The following is a 20,288-nucleotide window of genomic DNA, read 5'->3' on the forward strand; positions in this document are numbered from 1 at the left end:
ATAGCAACCTATAGCAAGCAAGCTTTCAGTAAACTAGAACAGAAATGAGGCAGGTCTTCAAAGTGATCACTTATCTTCCTCAATAACTCTTCTGCATGTAAACAAGATAAAACAGGCTGTTTTGCCAGATCTCTCATTCTTTGAATGGCATGTTTGTCTAGTAATAAAGAACAAGTGGTTGTGCTGGGTATATTTTTCTTTTCATACAAAAGCCTTTGAGTTAAAGGTTTAAATTTCTCTTCCTTTAATCCTGCAATGGAATTTTAAAGCACTTCACAGAGATGTGAGGGAAAAGTAGGTAACTATGAATTTGATTTTGAAGGTGTGGGGCATGTTTTGCATGATGCTGAACACCTTCATTTTCTGTTGGTATCAGTAATAGTTGAGGGCATTTAGCATCTTGCCCAAGCATCTGAGCACCTCATATGATTGGTCCCAAAATTACTGTATCGAGGCACAATAGGCAGATTCTTTTCCTTTATACAATATTACATTTTGAGATTCTAAATCTAAAAATTATTTTACTGTTTTGATCTCTATAGTTTATGTGTGTGTCCCCCTTTTCTTTAGAAACATTCTCTTTTCTCTGTCTCTTGGAAAGTGAGTGAGATCAAATTTAAAATATAAAGAAGAAATTCCATATACAGTGGAGTCTGTACACAGTGTGTGTACAATTTTCTTTTAATTGAAAGTAGTATGGCTGTTTACATTTCTGATGGGCATATCTGGAAGATAATATTCTTGATATGGTTGACATGGTTAGCACTGCAAATGGTAAATCACTTTGGTAGCAAAATGCTGTAATCAGGAGCCTGCATCCAAAGCACATTGAAATCAATGGGATTCTTTCCACTGACCCCATTGGAATTTGGACCTGGTCTCAGTATGCCAATATAGACTAATTAGGGTAACTTCTTATGTATTTTAATAAGTGACAAATTCACCATTTTCAAGTACCAAATATTGGGCCTCAATTAATTGGATATGAGATGCAAATTCAGTAATAAAATACATTACACATAATTTGTTAGCAGCATATGTGTCTTCATTCTGGGCCTCATTTGTGCCCAAATCTGACCATTATGGGCCATGAACTTTTCCATAATTCTCATAGACTTTAAGGTAAGAAAGGACCATCATGATTCTAGTCTGACCTCCTGCATACTTCAGGCCACTGAACCTCACCCTCCCAACTCCTGTAATAGACTCCTAACTTCTGGCTGAGGTACTGAAGTTCTCAAATAATGATTTAAAGACTTCAGGTTACAGAGAATACACCATTTATGCTAGTTTAACCCTGCAAGTGACACGTGCTCCATGCTGCAGAGGAAGGCAAACCCTTCCCTTCCCCTCCCCCCCCCCCCCAAAAAGCCAATTATATCTGGGGGGAAATTCCTTCCTTACTCCAGATATGGTGATCATTTGGACTCTGAGCATGTGAGCAAGACCCACCAGCCAGACTCCTGGGAAAGAATTCTCTATAATAACTCAGAGCCTTCCCCATCATGGCAGTAGGCACTTCCAAACCACTCTGTCACACAAATTGCCACGGTGAATCATAGACTCATAGAATATTAGGGTTGGAAGGGACCTCAGGAGGTCATCTAATTCAACCCCCTGCTCAAAGCAGGACCAACCCCAACTAAATCAATGACTTCCTTTCTGTGCACTGTACCTCTCAGAATACGTACAGCAGTGCAGACTTCCCTCAGGCTGCCCAGCCAATCTGCCTGAACCTTGATATAGAAGGGCCATCTCTAAGGCTGAGTTTAGTTTCAACATCTTATGTGGTTACTACCATCCAGGAAGGAAATTTTAGAGGGCATTTTGTGATAGAGACACATGTCCACTTAGAGCTGAACTGGGACTTCTAACCTTATTTCACTTAAGCCATTGCACAATCATGAGGTGTTTAAAGTCTGAGCTGCATTAAAATTGGTGATTTAGAAGTGAAATTACCAAGCCCTGGAGCCATCTTATTCTCACCATAACCCCTCCACTTATACCATAATTATATTAAATAACAGACTGATGATGAAAATCCTTTCTGCATTACCATTTTCTGCAGTAGGTTAAAACCACATTGGATACACTTATTGAAGAGTCATTTTATTTTAGAGTTCTTTGTATACAAAGTAATTTTTCATTATCCATATTAGATCATCAAAATAATATTATGATATATAATTAAAGGAAAACGAGAATGTACATACACATAGGCCAAAATTTGGGGTAAAAATTTTAAAAAATACCTAAGTGACTTGGGAATCTATGTCCCATTTTCAAAAGTGACTTAAGTACTGAGAAGGCTATGTCTTAATGAAAATCAATGGGACTGTAGGAGCCTAAGTCACTTTTAACAATGGGACATAGTCATTTAGGTGCTTAGATCTACGCACCTAAGTCCATAGATAACCACCTAGATAAGTTGCCACACTTTCAAAAGCGCTGAATACCCAGCAGTTCCCACTGAAGTCAATGAGATATCAGCACTTTTAAAAAGCAGGTCACATATTTAAGTGCCTAAATATGGATTTAGCACCTCAGTAATAGGGACCCATTTACAAAAATATTGGCCAGAGATCATATTCAAGCAAGATATTGGTTTGCTTGGTCTTTCATTAATTTTGCCTTTCCAATTTTTAATATTACAATATGTCTGAAAACCAAACTAAATGTCAAGGAATTTAAACATTACTTGGATGTATTAGATGTATCTTTATCTACAGTTTCATTGTCTCACAAAATGCAATTGTTCCCTTAAGTATATCTAAGTTTTAAGAATTTTTCTCCCTTCACTATTTCTTTAAGAAACAAAATGAGCTGAAATGATTTCTCTTCCACCATGAGTGAAAATGGCCCAAGATTCACAGTTTCATAATGTTTCTCCAGAAACATTTATGGGATGATTTGAAGAGCGCATGTTTGTTCTAGTATTATTTAGCCTTGGAAGTGATTTATGTTTTTTTTAAAAAAAACCTCAATAACTCAGCAGTCTGTAGCCACCTTGATCTAGGCTTTCAATCAAGTAGCCCATAGCATGAAGTAGTTTTTCATGGCCAAATCCTGGACCCATGTGCAAAACTCGAGAAAGCGAGATTAGCACATGGGACTTCCCATAAGGATGGGAAGGGGGAGGAATCTTCCCTCTTAACCCAGTGGCAGGGCACAGAGCACATGCACAGTCCCTGTTTTGTCCTCAGGAATCTAGCATTGCCCGTGGTCCACTTCATACATCTTTTGGCTGGTGGATCCACATAGAAGTGGAACAACTGGCCACCCTCTCGCTCCCAGCCCAACCCTCTGCACTGCCATAGGAAGTGCCTGCTTTGTAGCCCAGAGAGACCATGGCATCCTCTTGTAGCATCCAACCAGGACCCTTTGCATACAACAGTTCCATTGGCTTTGGGGTCTTCCACTGTCCTTTTGCAGGCCCTAGGGATTTGGCCCTTAGTTTATTGTACGTGGAGCCTGTGCACATAAGGCTGTTGAGATGCTGGGATCTCTTGCAAAACAGCTCTGGCTGTCTTGTCCCCTTTTGAACGGTAGTGCTCCATGTACTGTTGGTTGATAATGTTTTTTATAAAATAACTCTTCGAATGGCCTTACTGAGAGGCCACCACCTGCTGAAGGTTCCCATTGTGCTGTAAGCTGGTCATTGGAAGCGGAGGAGGTGGTGGGGGAAATAAAGAACTGGACATTTCTGAATGAGTCTGTGGGTTATGTACTGGGATGGGGCTCACTGAGCCAGAGTCACTCTGCATAGAGCCAAGGCTGGTGCCATCAAAATGAGTCATTTTCTTCTTCATTAATTTTCTTTCTTTGGCTCTGCGATTCTGGAACCAGATTTTCACCTGCAGAGGAAGAAAGGAAAAGGTGTTTCAGCGGCTAACAGAATGCAGGCTGATCAGTTATCTACTAATTGTCATAGGAAAAAGTCACATGCATGTAGGTCACGTAGGAAGTAGTAAACTCTGAAATAGCACAAACCCAATTCCTTTGTGAAAAACTTTAAAGTACATATTGATCTATTTAGTTTAAATCAGATTCTCAGTGTTGTGTGATTTTTTTCTGAGAGTCTTATTTTTGGCATATTTATATGTAACATATTTAGATTGTGTGTACAAAATCTTATTTAAATTCTTATGCTGCATGCATCACTATGATATCCAAATGCCTGAGGCTGCTCTAATTAATGGTGTGGACTGAACTGGCATCCATAGCCCCAGAGATCAGGGGACCATACAGGAAATTTTACAGCCACCTTTGCCCCTGCCTTGGACATGCACCAAGTGCAGCTTGGCCAAACCAAAAAATAAGGGCCAATTTACTTAAGGCATTTTTCTCTTCTCGTGTTCATCAATTTTACACCAGTGTAACTCGGACTTCAGTGGAGTTAATCCGCATTTACCAGTTCCTCAGTATGGATTTATCTGTCTGTTTAGGCTCACATTTTGAAAAGTTTGCTCATAATTTGGTAAAATGACCCAGCTCTTTCAATTTGGACTGAGAAAACAGCTTTTTTTTAAAACTTACCTTTCAACCTCTTTTCTTATTAAAAATCATTTTCAGTGACATATTCCACTTTAACTCAGAAGAACTGTTTTAACAAGTTTTTTTTTTACACTGGGTTGACCCCACCTTTCAGGTAAGGAGTGTTGGCTGAGACCTACTGCAGGATTTGCATAGTATTCTGCTGCATTCCACATTAATACTAATGGTTTACATTTATGTTGTATCTCTCAAACAGAACAACCCTAAAGTGCTTTAAAGACAGATATGCAAACTATGGGCCAAAATCTGCCCTTCGATATATATGTGCAAACAGTCTATTGAGATCAGTGGGCAATATGCACACACGTTGAAGGACAGAATTATGACTACATACTATATTCATTACTTTACTCACAAATGAAATGCAGCCACCTTTGTGGTGAAATGAAGCAATGGGTGAAGAGCATGCTGCGATAACTCCAACCGTTTTTTTAGGATAGGCGATAAAGAATCAGCAACAGTGTAGGATAGGTAATGAAGAAGTGAAGCACGGGGGAGGGGGATTCTGAGGCGACAGACAATGGAATTTGACCAGGAATCTAGGGATAACTCATTACTCTTGTGAAAAGTTCTATTGCATCTATAATGATCATGGGCCAGATCCTCAGCTAGTGTAAAATGACACCAATTTACACCAGGTGAGGAACTGCGTAAGTGATTCTGTATTAAATCTAATCTGTTTACTGAGGCAGAATTATCATGATAATTCTAAAAAATCTGATATCTTTTTGATGTTCAGATCAGAAACAGAGAAGTGAGAAAGGCACAGACTGTGGTGAGCTGAGAGATGGCAAAGAAATAAAAATGGGTATTCTCCAGGGGTGTTATGCTGAAGAATTTTTAAAATTCCAAATTCCTATGTTTTAGGGGGGAAAAAAATGATATGGTGGCAAAACCCTGAATAAGACATTTATTAATTTTATCTTAGGTAATGATATAGCCCCCCACATTCCTGTATTGTCTCAGGGTATGTCTATACTATAGTTAGATGCCTGCGACTGGCCCATGCCAGCTGACTCGGGCTCATGGAGCTTGGACTGTGGGGCTATTTTCCCTTGTTAAGTTGCTCTGCAAATAGTTTTCTTTCCCTCAGTTTAATTCTCTCCCTCTTCTTCCTTGCTCCCCACCATCCTGCTCAACACTCTCCACCCCTGCTCACTTGTTTCTGTTTTCCCTCAACAACAGGCCTACTTGCTTACTACATTTCCAACAGCAGTTTCAGTTGGATGTAGTATTAATTAGCTGTCCAAACACTATTCTGTAGTGTTTCTGTCCCTCGGTAAATAATTGCTGTGTTTCACTTCAACAGTAGCTACATTTTAGTCGTGTGTAAAACAATACATATAGATCCGTGCTAAAGTTTGTAAAGTGTTTTGAGATTCATCTAGGTAAAAAGTTGTGCACTTGCTCTCTCCATATGTTAGTTATTATCATTCATTAATGTTAGTGGGGTCTTCAACCAATCACAATCATCTTTTTGTATTTTAACTTGCAGGAAAGAACCCTTCCTCCCATCCATATATAAAATATTTCTGGGGTTATAAGAGGATCCACTTCTCCCAGTATCTCACAGGAGTGAATGAATTTTCCTGCTTCCCAGATTATCAGCAACTACTATACCAAAGCTACATAATCTTATCTACAGTTGCTTTACACTATCTGTGTGGTACCTATCATGCATATTTTTCTTACAGGCACAATGACCTGTCCAAAAACCATCAGTGTAATCACTGATTCTAATTTAAGGTCTGTTGTACATACAATTTTTGTACTGGTATAATTGTGACTGGTTAGGTATGTAATTTTTTTTAAACCAAAATTGTAATACCAATATAACCTCTAATGCAGACACAGTTATAATGGCATAAAAGGTGCCTTATGTTGGTATTGCTGATACCCCTTTCTGAATGGCAATAAGTTATAGGAATATAACTACATCCGCAGTGGTGTGGGTGGTGAGGTGTTGTAACACTGTAACCATACTGGCATAGTTAAAGTGATACATACAGCTTTTGTGGGTAGAGCAGACATACAGATACAATACTTTGTAACCCAAACATTACATGACCAGGCTGAATATTCACAGAAAGCGCAACTTGAATTAGTAATTATGGGCATAACTAAATCCAGATATTACCCAATCAGGGAACATATATATGATGTGATCTATATATCCAATTAAAACAACTTAAGTGTCTGATAATCAAATACTTACAATGAATTACTTGCTAACTCACTACAGATCAATACTTACTAATGAAATTTGGGCTTATTTCTCCACTGTCTTACGCCATGTGGTGTCATTTACACCTGTGTAAGTTAAGTGCAGCCTGGATGTACAATACTACTAATCAGATTTGATAGCTTTTGTACCCACTTTGCATATCACAAAGTGCAAAGAAATAGAGAATCAGGCACATTATTCAGTGAATGACTGGGAAAATCTTGATGAATTTGCAGACAATTTGCAAACAAAATGAGGTGAAATTGTTGAACATATTATCGAACAAGAATTATTCCTAGCGCTCCATTAATAAAACTCATAATTCTATACTTCACTGCCTAGTTTCCGTGCAATGATTAAAGGATCTCCCAGATAACATGATACAGAACGTATTATGTTAGCCCAAGGAATAATTATTTGCATTGCTCTGTGGGTGATCCTCTCTGGGTGACTTCTTATCTCAGTGTCTTGCTTCCTGAGCCAGCTGGGGTGGGAAGTGTTTTAGAGCTAGAGGCCATGTTCCCAGCTCAATTGGTAGGAGGAAGACAAAGTTGGAAGCACTACAGGAGCAGTGCACAGCCATTGCAAATACCCGATTTAAGAGTGTGACATTGATGGATTCCAGAGCAAACTACATTCAACTCTTGGCTAGAAGACTGGTGTTGCTAATATAGACCTCAAGATTAGAGAACAGAATGGAGGAAATATTGAGTGAGGAGGGAATCCTCAAGTAAATGTAAAGGGGAACCCGAGGGATAAATAAGTACTTTGCTAAATGTACCTGAGCTTGTCAATTGGACTTAGTGGCTGTGTCTAAACTAAGGATGAAATCTTGGCCCCATTGATGTCAATAGCAAAACTCCCATTGATTTCAGTGGGGCCAAGACTTCACTCTAGGATTTTTTGCTAAAATTTCCCATCAGGGTAGATAAGGTTCCAGGCAGCTGCTGGTGTTTTAAGACCATCTCATCTATCCCTATACAGAGTAAGTCTAAATAACTCTGTGCTTAAAAGGCTGCCAGCTGGCATTGCTTTGTCGGCACTTGCACTAGCACCATTGCTGCTGCTGTTACAGCTGAACCCATGTTAGCAATGGTGGGACATGTAGAAATAATGCCCTAGTGGAGATAAGGCCAGTGGGAGTAATCACACTTAGTTGACTAAGTTAGTGGTTTGTATATTGCAAACAGAGTCCAGCCACGTTGTTTGGTGCTTAGAGACATTATGATGCTTGTGTTTTTAACCAGTTTTGTCATCTTCCGAGCAACAACAATAATGCATGAAAAATCCTGAGTACATGGGCCATACTCTACCTGTCTCTCGGAAAGTCTTAGGTTTGCAGCAAGTTCAGATTTCCTCCTGATCGTAATGTATCTGTTGTAATGAAATTCCTTCTCTAATTCTAATCTCTGATGATCTGTGTAAACCACCCGATACTTCTCTCTTGTTCTTGTTTTACCTGTTTTGAAAGAAAAAGACATAGCTTCAAGCGAGAGTTTTTAATTTCAATAGCATAAAATACCTTGTTTTACATTTGTCAAAATGTTCCTGAAAATTCTGGGCCTGATTCTTCTCTCGCTTACTCCGTTGACTTCAGTAGAGTTATCTTGATTTACACCACAGGCGAATCTGACTCTAAACAGATGACAAACTGATGCTCAGATTTCTTTATCAACACCATGTTATCATTTTGGAGAGGAAGGATGGTTTTGTGATTAAGGACTGGTAGTTTGGAAATCTGATTTCCATTTCTAGCTCTGACATAGACTTCCTTTGTGGCCTTAGGTAAGTCACAAAACATCTCTATTGCTCGGTTTTTCCAAATAGAGATGATATCTGCCTCAAAAAGGGGGATTGTGAGGTTTCTTTCACTGTCTGTAAAGCACACTGTCGGTCTAGAACTCTTGGTGCGGTAAAAACAGTAATGATAATGATCGATATGTGCAGAGTTTTATTACCATAATTTGATAGGTGGCTCTTCCCCCCCCCCTTGTCTTAAAAGATGGAGACAAACTATGCCTGGACATCAGTGCAAGGAATGGAAGTATGAAAGATTTTCAGTTGCAAATAAACAAAGAGAGATTGAGAGAATGATAATACTTGAGGTAGAACATGTCAAAGTTGCAGCATACATTCTTTACTGATCTTGTTCCATCATTTCAAGACTGGGTCCAGGACATGGCTGAACAAGGGACTGTTAAAATGGTAATTATGAATGTCAGCAGCCATTGAGGACAGACACAGACATCTGGAATTCCTGGCCAAGTAGCTGCAACTTCATTAATTCCATCAGGTTAACTTCTCAGGATAACCAGTCCTAGTAGCAGTGAAAAGGGGGAGGACCATAGATGCTCCCTTTGTCACCTCCCTCCCCTTCCCTTTGTCAGTGCTTAAATCCAGAGCATCACAGCCCTAGGAATTAACAGCAGTTTTTAAACTAAGGCCTTATCAGAGTCTGCATTACCCCCAAGGCCTTCTGAGGCTAAACAGCTGGCTTAAAACTAAGGTAACCTCTCAGAGCCTGAATTATTCTCAAGGCCTATTATGGCCTACGACCCAGAACAGCCTACTCCTTGGAGAATGCCCTAGCCTAGTAGGATGGCTCATGCTTACCCACAAACCCTTTTCCTGAGAAAGGTGTGTTAATGCCTGATTCTCGGGGAAAAGGGGAACTTCCCCCAAACCACCCAAAAGGCTGCAACTTTATTAATTTTATAATGAGACAACTTCTTGGGGCAACCAGTCCTAGCAGCACTAAAAAGTGAGAAGATCACAGATGCTCCCTTTGTCATTAGCCTTCCCCTTTTGTTGATGCTGAAGTCCAGATCATCATGGTCCCAGCACCAATCATAATGGAGTCCTGGTCCCTGATGGGGGTTCCTAGGTGCTAAATAATTAATAAATAATATTCTGCCTGTGGCTATGAATGATACCTGATCTAACCAATGTGACAGCCTTGATTTCTTCTGGGGGGTCTCTGTTTGCCAGGATTGAAGAACAAGGTCCTACTCTCTCTGAATGGAGTCTGTTAGCCTCCATGGTACAAATAGTTCAGCCTTGGGCAAGCACTGTGTATTAATTAATAGCAGGCTTTAAGTGATCTGGATATTTCTTATAAAATCTGTATAATTTGGAGACAGGTCTGAACATTTAGGTGTAGAAAAATATTTTTGTCCTTGTTCACATTTACTATTCATGTTTGTTTGTTTAAGAAATACAATGTCCACAAAGCTGAGAATACTTTCAGCCATGTCCGACACCTTCTCCATGAAAGATTCCCACTGATTCAGCTCTGAGTTACATTAGAGTAAATATGTAGTAATTGCACTGAGCCAATATAGTTAACACAAGTGTTATGATGGAGTGATAGCAGGGTAAACCCAATCATGCTTATACCAGTGGTAAAGTTAGCCATGTCAATTCCAAAATACTACTGACAAAAATTTTAAAGAGGTCCTGAAAACCAGCAGTAATTCTCTTCAGCCTACATAGGTATCAGTACATTTGTTTTCATTCATTGGAAGTGTAAATTGTTTGTTTAACATATGGTCACCTGTGGTGCTTTAATGCCTTACTTGATATTTTTTAAACTTCTTTTGATCTTTCTAGCATGTGTTTTGTTTAGGTTTTTTTCCCCTTTAAATGTGAATTTGGGGTCATTCTGTGGAACAAAATGCCTAAAATGTTTCTCTAAACTCTCCATTGTGGTGTTAAGATGAAGTACACAAAAGAGCTACAAGGTGATCTTATCATGAACGCTATTCACATTCAGAAGCCATAAACAAATATCAGATCCCCTTTTATCTCCAAAAGCAGAGAGTAAAGCCAAAGAGACACCTCTAAGTATTAAACTCTTATTATCCAGCAGGAGGAATTTTTCTTTGCTTTTTAAACTGAAATAGAAGTGAAATATATTTGCAGAACTTAGCATCTATTTGTCTATACATGTGTTGCTTGTTTATTGTTAAAAGTAAATAATAAGAGCAAAATTGTCTATGATTTGCCTGGTGTGGCTCTTGACTTAATTATTCTGCTTTTCCTGTATGCTTAGAATCCATACGCACCTATGTCAGAGCTGAGATCTGCCAGGTGCATCTAAGAAGAGAATGTTTTATTGTCCATTTAAGTCAATAGGATTTTTTTCAATGTCTTTACTGGGAGCTAGGTCAGACCCATTATGCATGCAGCATTTTATATTGCTGCTGAAGGAGTACATTTTTCATACATTTGCCAAAGCTAAACCAAAACAAACTTCCCAAACCAAAAGTTAATCCCAACCCATTTGAAAGATTATGAAAGCAATTACATTTAATGGCCTGTCTCTAATGCTGTCTGGGCCAAATCCCTAGGACCTTGCTTGGTCTTTACGCAGCCAAAACTCCAGTTATTTCAAGGGGAGTTTACCTAAGTAAAACCTGAGAAACGCTATAAGGATTTGGCCAATAAACAGCAAAACAGATGCTGTTGGCTTTTCCACAGTCCTTTTGGGGACAATAATTACAATTTTCCCCTCTAAAACTGAAAAGTAAACTTTAAATCCAACCTTTAGCTAAACCCTCCTCACTTTACTCAAGTGAATAGTTTCACTGGAGTCTATGGAACTACATAGGTGAGTTAAGTGAGCAGAATTTGCCCTATTAGGCTTTTTTTTATTAGTCTTTCTGATGCCAGACTGGTGTCATCTTAGTCAACGTGTGGTATCAATTTAACTAAAGACATTCTCTCTTGGGGGACTCTGTCATGGAATTGCAATTGTTTAGACTTGATCTAATAGGCTACCAGAAGTCAGAGGCCTAACCTGCATTGTAATATGCCCTCCTAGTGCTAATACATGGATACTCTGGTTCTGAAAAGCAGCTTAAATATAGCAAAGTTTGCCTGAAATTTGTTTTACAAATAGTGAAAATGCCTTTGGAAAAATGAGGTTCACCTGACATTTATGACTTAAACTGCACCTTGCAAAAGGGGTTTTAACAATTCCCTGGAGGGAACTCTAGTTACTCTAGCAATTTTTGTGACTCTGGGCAGGATCCAAGTGGGGGGAAGGGAAGAACTTTCCCATTGGTCATAAAATTCACAGAGCATTTCTTCTGAAGACAATAAAGCTAGGAGAAGGCCTCTTTATTTGCTGTGAAAATCATCACCCTTTCCGGCAATATAACTCCTGAAGAAAAGAGGGAGAAGGAAGAGCCAGGGCTGCATATCAAAGCAAAGAGAAGTGTTAAAAGGGTCTGTTGCCTCAATATGACAGATAGGCCTCAAAACCCAAGACAATGTAGCCTAGGGAAGAAAAAAAATACTCTCAGACCTCACAACAAGTTTACAAAGCAAAATAAATTAGCATTAGAACTGGCCCTGGCCCCTTTTTCATTGCCTTCTCTCTCAGCTGTTTAGGAGCACCTTTCTGTCTTATGTGAACTAACATCCTTCATAAAAATCTAGCATCTACCTATGCCGATATAGAGAGCTACTCTGCAGTATCATATTAATTATAGAGGGTCATATTCTGGTCTCAGTTACATAGGTGCAACTTGTGTCAGAGGGAGATAATGGGTGTACCTGATTACATGAGAACAACTGAAAGTGGTAGAATGTAGAAACACATTCTGGCCCAAAGATATGTTCAAGACACACAGTTCACATCTAGATTTTTGTGTAACCCCGCTATTTGGGGATGACTGGATTGGAAGTATTGGTTCAGACCATTGCAGAAATAGGGGACATTTTCAAAATTCAAATCCAAATCTGGGTTTTGATTTTGCTAGCCCTCATATTAGGATCCATAATTTTACTTTGAGCCCATCTCTAATTAAATATGCCTGGGGGCACTTTATTGAAAAGTGATAGAAAGGACCAAACTCATCCTTGGTGTAACTTCACTGACTTCAGCAGAGTTCTGAAACCAAAACAATTTTGAATGAATCAGGACAAGGAACACTATTCCTCCATTCTGTATATGACATTCTATAACAGTTAAAATACAAGGTCAGCATCTTTCCATTTCTGAAGTGCTACATGGGCCCAAACCTTCATACACCTGTATCAGTAACTTTACTCCCACGAGAAGCCCATTGAGTTAAGTGGGACTACTTATGTGCTTAAATGAGTAAAACTACTTATGTGCTTAAATGTTTCTTGACCCATATGTGTAAAGTACGAACAAAATTCTGTTTCAGTTCTGTATGGTGGGTCTTGGTGCGAATAATTTTTTCTTGCTGCATGTGCTTGTGGAGATCCATGCCTGGAAGAAGAAGAGCAGCATACTGGAGTCAAGATCCATCATGAGACTTTAAGTGCAGAATTTTGCTTTGTCTCTTTTTGACTTCTATCTGATTTGTAATACCTGGATTTTCTACTTTGGATCTATTCTGTTGTTTTATGCTAAAACTCATGGGCCAAATTCTGTTCTGTTTTTTTTCAGTATAAACTTGGAGATACTCCACTAAAGTAAACCAAATTAAATCCATTGAATTCAGAGCAGAATTGCTCCTCCTTTCCCCCCCTTCTTTCTGTTGATTGGGTGAGTTCCCTACCCAGTATTTTGATTTTGGATAGCAGAAGTGTACAAGCTGTTGAAGGTGAGGGTAGATTTGTAAGTGACCAGATCAGGATAAATCATCTTTTCATGACTTTATAAAGTGAAGGGAGCAAGGGATGAGTTGAAATTCCTACAAGTGTTATATATTCTTTATATGCAGTGTTGTTGGAGCCATGCTGGCTGTCTTTCATATATTGTTTAGGCATTCAGCACCTTGCAGAATTGGGCCTGGATTCTTTCCCACAGTATTTTTTCTTTTCTAAAAATGGAAGGGATGGGATTTCTATGCTCTTCAAAGGTCAGATAATCTCTGTTAGTAGTGCATATGCCAATGATGCCATCAGCATTTCTCAACATCAGAAAGTGTGGCTTGTGTCTTCAGAATAAAGCTGTCATTGAACAAGGAAGATATGGGAGTCATCATGTGCAGGAAATTACAAGCTCTGCCCATAATCAAAGTTTCCCTCCTCCTGCTTCTTTACACCATTAGAAACCCTTCTTACCCGCTTTCTATTTAATGTCAGGTCCTCTCTACTGTCCTCCAGCTGTGTGAAGAAATTCACACTGCTGGTGAAACTGCTGAAGAAGCAAGTTTTTACCAGTATCACAGAAATACTTTTTTGGGGGTATGGTTTCACTGCAAATTTGTTGCTATTTTCTCTCTCAAAAAAAGACTTTTCTTCCTCCTTAGTGAAAATGGCAAAATATCTCTATGAAAGTACCTGTGAATACTTTTGAAAATATGTGGGCAGCTTCCATTTTTTTTCACATCCTAGAGTGATAGTTGGCACGGTTTTGTTCTGCCCTCTGAGGGGTAATATTTTATAGGGCAGGAAGATAAATGAGAGGAGCCTTGCTCCAGCTATGTCATCGGATAAAAATATTGAATATTTAATATTCAACATTTTCTCCTTTGAATTGTCCTTGAGCCCTTCTCTGAAGTCTAACACATTTTGCTTTCTTCTGCATGCTCAACACCTTCAACAATGCAAAGACCAAGCACTCAATCCTGCATTGACATTGGTGGGTGCGGGATAATCCCTCGTGTTCCAAAGATGCTAGGAGAGGGCATTGCAGATCAAAATGAAGCACATCCTCCAGCTTGAGAATGATGGACCAAAGTCAGATTGTATCTCCTCTGTGGTAATACATTCTAGTACCACAAGAGTTATAGGTTGGCCCCTAATATTAAATACTAAAACCAGATTCTCCATTGATGTAGCAAAGTTCCATTGACTTGACTTCATACCAGCTGAAGATCTGATATTAATATTCCTTTTTAAAAAACGGCTTAAGGTAAAAGTATGTTGTACTCTCCTTTTTTTTTTTTTTTGTTTCCAGGTCCATGGTAATCAGAGGAATGAAGAACAAAAGGTGGAAAGACCACCAGGGGATAAGAGAAGAGTAGAGAATAGATTACATGTTTTCCTTCAATATTCATCAAGCCATGAATTCAGAATACAACAAGGAAAACCCACCACAAAATCACTGTAGGCCGCATACCTGTAGCCCTTACTCACATATGTGGACTGCTCATATGCAAGTAGCTCTGCTGACTTCAAAGGGAATTACTAACAGGACTAATTCTTGTAGGATTGCAAGGTCATCTTGCAAAAATCATTTTGCTCTTAATATCATTGTCTCCATAATTAAATTGCATTGTTATGGGACACAGTGCTTCACATAATTTAAACAGCAAATAATTTATTCATATGATTAATTTCTTCCACTGGTTGAGGGACTGTAAGTATGTCAGCCTTGGAGCCTCAGCTTTCCCATGTGTAAAATAGGGATAATACACTTACCTACTTCACAGGGTGTTGGATGGCTAATTAAACAATGGGCCTGATCCTGCAATCCTTGCTTAGGCAAAACAACTCTTGAAATCAATGGTGATTTTAGTTTAGCTAAAGATTGCAGGATCAGGATTGTTGTCTGTACAGGGCTTTGAAGATGGAAAGTGCAATGGATTGGATCCTACAACGTGATGAGCTCTCTGATCCTGATCCACCTAAGCACGTGTAACAGGACCACTCACATGCTCACGAGTGGTGCTCAAAATTAAGCGCATGCTGAAGTGCTTTATTGAATCAACGCCCATAAGGGTTGAGTGCTGCTGCTGTTAATTTTAATCCTGCTGGAAAACTGGGAAAAATTTGGTCTTTAAAACAAAGATGAGAAGAAATGGGATTAGGGCTAGAACCAGGATCCCAGTTAGAAAGCTGTTGTTTCTGAGCTGAGCTTTCCTGTCTTAAAAATAATTAGTAGAGGGAAGAGGAGGCAGGAAAGAAAACCCGTTGTTTTGATACTATTATTCAAAATGGAGGAGCTCTTTGATGAGGGTCTGATCCAATACCCAATAGAAAGGCTCCCACTGAATATCAGTGGGTTTTAGATTCCCATAGGCATTTAGGCCCAGATCCTCAAAGATATTTAGGTACTTAATTCCCATTAAAATCAACGGGAGTTATGCTCCTAAATACCCTAGAGGATTTGGGCCTTGGATAATAATTCATTACATCTTTGTGGGGCCTGATCCTATGAGATACTAAACACCTTCAACACCTATTGAGCACATAAAAGTTGAGGGCGCTCAGTGGCTTGTGGCACCGGGTACTGTAGAGTGGAAAGGTGTGAGCACATAGCAGCACCCTCCATTCCTACTGCGTTCTCCACGCCTCAGATGAGTGCTCTGAACCTTGTAAGATCAAGTGCTGGCAGGATGAGTATGAAAGAGCCTCAGGTGTGCTAGTTAGATGGGTGATCAGAATGTTGTTGTTTGTTATTTATCATACAGAGCCCACAGTATCTTAGGTACTGCACAGCCAGATAAGGAGACAAGTTCCTGTCCCAAAGAGCTTGCAGTCTAAAAAGACAGGAATAAAAATGCAGGCAGGGTTCAGGAGAAGGCAGGAAAAGCAGTGTGGGATCTGGCGACTTCCACAATTCTGGCTGGGGATGCAGCAAATTGGGATTATTTTGTTGGGAATAGGTTTTCCCGCCATGTCCTGTGTTAGCTCCAACTCTCTGTAGCTCTATACTCTTGACAGCATTTCTTAGACTCTCACAGGGGCTTGTGGCAATCTGGGTTGTTACTTTGGAAGAGATAGTGTCACTTTTAGATTTGAGCCCCTATACTGAAAACACTTAGCAGTAATCTCATTGCCTTCACTGGTACTATTCACAAGCAGGATGCACTAGACCTTAGCATAATTGCAGGATTGGGCCCTTGGTTTGCGTTTTAGTTGGGAAATGGTGGGTCAGAAGCAAATATTACTTTTAAGAAAATCTGGTGCATGTATTTTTATTTAGGGGCTGAACTGTGATGTCCTTACTCACCTAGAGTAGTACCCTGCTCCACAAACCGTCCCACTGATTTCAGTGAGACTATTCATGACATTAGAGATTATTCAGCATGAAGAAGAGTATCACAGTCTGGCTTTAGGAAATCTGATGCATCATTTTAATGTAGGTTTTCTGCATTTCTTTTCACTGATGATTTAAGATGATTTTTATTATCGTTTTTACCCCAAAATTGACAGTTTTAATTCCCACTTAAAAAAACCTCAACATTGCTTACAGTAGTGCATGGGGCAGAGACAGAGAGAGGAAAAGGAAATCTCCTGAAGTGCAACTAATTGAAGGACTCTGAGCACCTCCAAGAGTTACTGAGCACCCTTGGCTTCCATTCAGGTCAGTGGGAGCCAAGGATGCTCAGCATTTCACAGGATCAAGTGCTTTTACAATTACTTTTTCCTTAGTTGTTTCCCGGCAGCCTTTTTTGCTTCATTTCAGTCTCTTTCTCTGGTGTGTCTGGTTTGATTTTATGTATATTTAATAGGCAAACAGTGCCACTTTTGCTGCATTGATTCATTCTGTCATAAAACAGAAGCTTTTCTCAAGGCTTCATGACTTACTTTTACATGTTAGATGGTAAGTGCAAGGTCTGTAGGGCTGGAGAGAGCATTTCTCTGATAATGCCTGTTTCTGACCTCTTTTCCAAAGATATATTTTTGGCCTGCATTTTTTTTCATGCTTACTGTGAGACCAGAGGAAAATTAATATGAAAAGTTACAAAACAATTCAATGCTTTTAAAATACTGTGACCTTTACAATTCTCATTGAAATCATCTTCTTTAATGTTCCAGCAACATCATTTCACACTGTATCACAAAAGGAGAAACTTCCCTTCATTCAGCAGTTTCTTACTGCCCAAGGAGGTTGCTTCTCATTTGCCCCAATACTAAAAATTAGGAATGACAATGTAATAAATCAACATGTGATCAAAGACATCATTCAAGAGCACAATCAATATTTAACTGATAGTGAAAGAACCCATCAAAATGATCAGGACTCTTCTTCTAAATGCATACTTCCCAGCTTTTCATATGAATGAGAAAGTAGGCAAAAAAAGTGAAAGCTCTTCTCAGCATAAACCTCAGCACCCACATACCTGTGGAAGTGGATTGCACCGTTTTCCTCATCCATTCGTAAGAGCTGTGCCTTTGGCTGTTAGGAGAGATTTGCTCTGTACTAATTGTACCTACAGGAGGTAAAACTCCAGATCCAGCAGGATTCAGGGAGCTGTAATCAGTAGAGCTGTAGGAGACTTGTCCAGGAGATGAGCCATTCATTTGTGCAGCAGTAACTGTGCTGGAGGGTCCTGGGCCATAAGTATTCCAATCCTCCCTTTGCGTGCCATAGTGAGATCCCCAAGCTCCCGAAGACTGTCCATGGTTGTCCATACTTGGCACATGATGATATCCCATGTAATCTGAATAGGATGGAGTGGAGACAAAGTTTTGCACTGGCAGGTTGTTGTTGTTGTTGCTGCACCTTACGGATCCTGGATACATGCTGGCTTCTTTATCCAAAAGATAACTCACATACATGATGCTCATAGCCTGGCTTTGTCTTGCCAGGACATCCTGCTCCTCACAGTGTTTGTTTGATCTCTTCCTCCCCTCCTCTTTCTTTCTCTCTCTTTTCTAGCCCCAACTGGCTCTATAAATGACTCATGCTAGCCCTGATGTCTCTTTACTACACATGATTAACAATGGTGTTACCAGGTGCTGGTGGTAACAGTTTACTAAGGTTCTGCCTGATGTCACAGATAACTGCCTGCCCCAAAATTACATTTGCATTCAAATGAAGGGCTGACCATCCAGGCAGCCCCACCTTGCTGCTAGTTCTGGTGCTTCCTTTCTCACAGATCTTTAATGTATCCATCCTGATCCCATCCCCTTAAATGCACTCTGACCTGCCTTGGTCTCGGAGCCATGTTGCACACATAGTCAACCGATACCTCCTTAGAAAGCTAAAGAAATAAGCTGATTGAACAATAAGTGGGTTCTAAGGGCATTTTTATATCAATACCCTGAAAAATGCAGGAAAATAGGAGTAAGGAAATGCTCACCACTATTATTGTTTATTATTTGTTTGCTCGGGACTGTACACAGCATAAGGGAAGACACCAGCCCACAAGGAGCTCACAAACAGAATTAGAGTTAAGGCTCTAACTTACATTTGCTTAAAACCTGATATCTGTCAGATCAGTAGTTCCTTCTCTGGTAAAGAGCCAGGATGTTCCATGTAAAAAATTATCTTACATTGAAATCTAAGGGCCACACTATATAACCCGTACTCAATTCATGTGCACTTACTCACACAAGCTGTCTCATTGACTTCAACCCTTACTCAGGTTTGGTGAGCAGTCACTAACCACAGTAGTTATTGTTAAGGACAGACCCGAGAAGAATCAATGCAATAGTAAGCGTTTACTCACAGGACCAGTCCCCTTGATGTGGGTGTAAGTGCTTGCTGTTGTGAATAAGCGTTGCATAATCAAACCCAGAAGTTTAATAGAAAGAGACACTCTGTTAAGATTCAGAGGGACCCCAGATTTACCATTTTCCCCACATAAAATGTAATTACTTATCTGTAATTGCCGTAAATAAATCCTGGTTCAGTGCTCTTTAGGCCAAATTCTGCTACTGTTACTCCCACTGAATAGTACCTTACCTCACAAACATAAATAAGTGGAGCAGAATCTGGCCCTTTATCTTTGAAAAATCTTATATGAGCAGCTCAACTTTCATAAGCAACCCTACAATAACAAACCTGTATGGGATTAATAGAACAAAAAAAATGCAATTAAAAAACACCCACTTTTAAAATCCTAAGGAACTGTTTATAATCAATAGAAGGGGTAGATTTTTATAAATGAGGTGAAACACCTTGGCACTGTCCCTTTATGAAAATGCATCCTATTTTAGTTTTTGAGCAAGCACTGTTCCCTTTAATGATGTGATAGTTAATTGCACTGTTATTAATGAGCTGACATGTTAAAGGGATATGTCTGTTAAACAGGTGCAAAGTATAATGAGTTCTTCCTTTGTTCAAAGGTGTATTTTTTCTTTAAGGGTCTTTTGCACTTTGACACCATTTAAACTTACAGGTCCCTCCTTCTGGTTCCCAGAAGGAAAGAATCTTGTCACACACCTGACAACACCTCTACAGTTTCCTCTTATGAGAGATCAATAGCTTCAGGCCCTGGCCACATTAGGGCCCGTGTCTGTGTTCGTGGGAATCTTTTTGGAACATGAGAATAGAGCTGGGTGAGTGGTGCAAACTATTTTCTCTGAATATTTGTTAAAAAATTTAAATTCATTTTGGCAGCAATTTACCCCTTTGGTGTTTGCTTCCTGTTAATGTGTGTGTCACTGAGTTTTACTGACACAATTGTTGAAAAGGACTTTTAAACTGGGAGCAAATGTCTACAGAAATTAAATTTTGCATCTGTGCACATGAATGTTATGAATTTATTGTATTTTCATAGCACCTCGGAGCCCCAGTCATGGACCCCACTGTGCTAGGTGCTGTACAGTCACAGAACAAATATTCTCTTGAACTCATCCAATTAGCCCATGTACCCATGTGACTTATTTGGCAATCAAATTTAACCAATAGTTA

The 20,288-nt window shown here is 39.5% G+C and overlaps 1 protein-coding gene across 1 annotated transcript; it reads right to left on the reverse strand.

Annotated features, from left to right (window-relative positions):
• Positions 1-3,605: 3,605 nt before the first annotated feature.
• Positions 3,606-18,225, reverse strand: LOC137153930 (homeobox protein CDX-1-like). Its single transcript, XM_067549724.1, has 3 exons — positions 17,770-18,225; positions 8,092-8,237; positions 3,606-3,854 (listed from the first exon to the last, which is right to left on the reverse strand). The coding sequence occupies exons 1-3, from the start codon at positions 18,215-18,217 to the stop codon at positions 3,606-3,608; spliced, it is 843 nt and encodes a 280-aa protein (XP_067405825.1). The 5' UTR covers positions 18,218-18,225.
• Positions 18,226-20,288: the final 2,063 nt, after the last annotated feature.

The sequence above is a fragment of the Emydura macquarii genome, unplaced genomic scaffold, assembly GCF_026122565.2.
Source record: "Emydura macquarii macquarii isolate MOO-44397 ecotype Brisbane River unplaced genomic scaffold, CSIRO-AGI_Emac_v2 contig_1253, whole genome shotgun sequence".
Taxonomy (NCBI): Eukaryota; Metazoa; Chordata; order Testudines; family Chelidae; genus Emydura; species Emydura macquarii.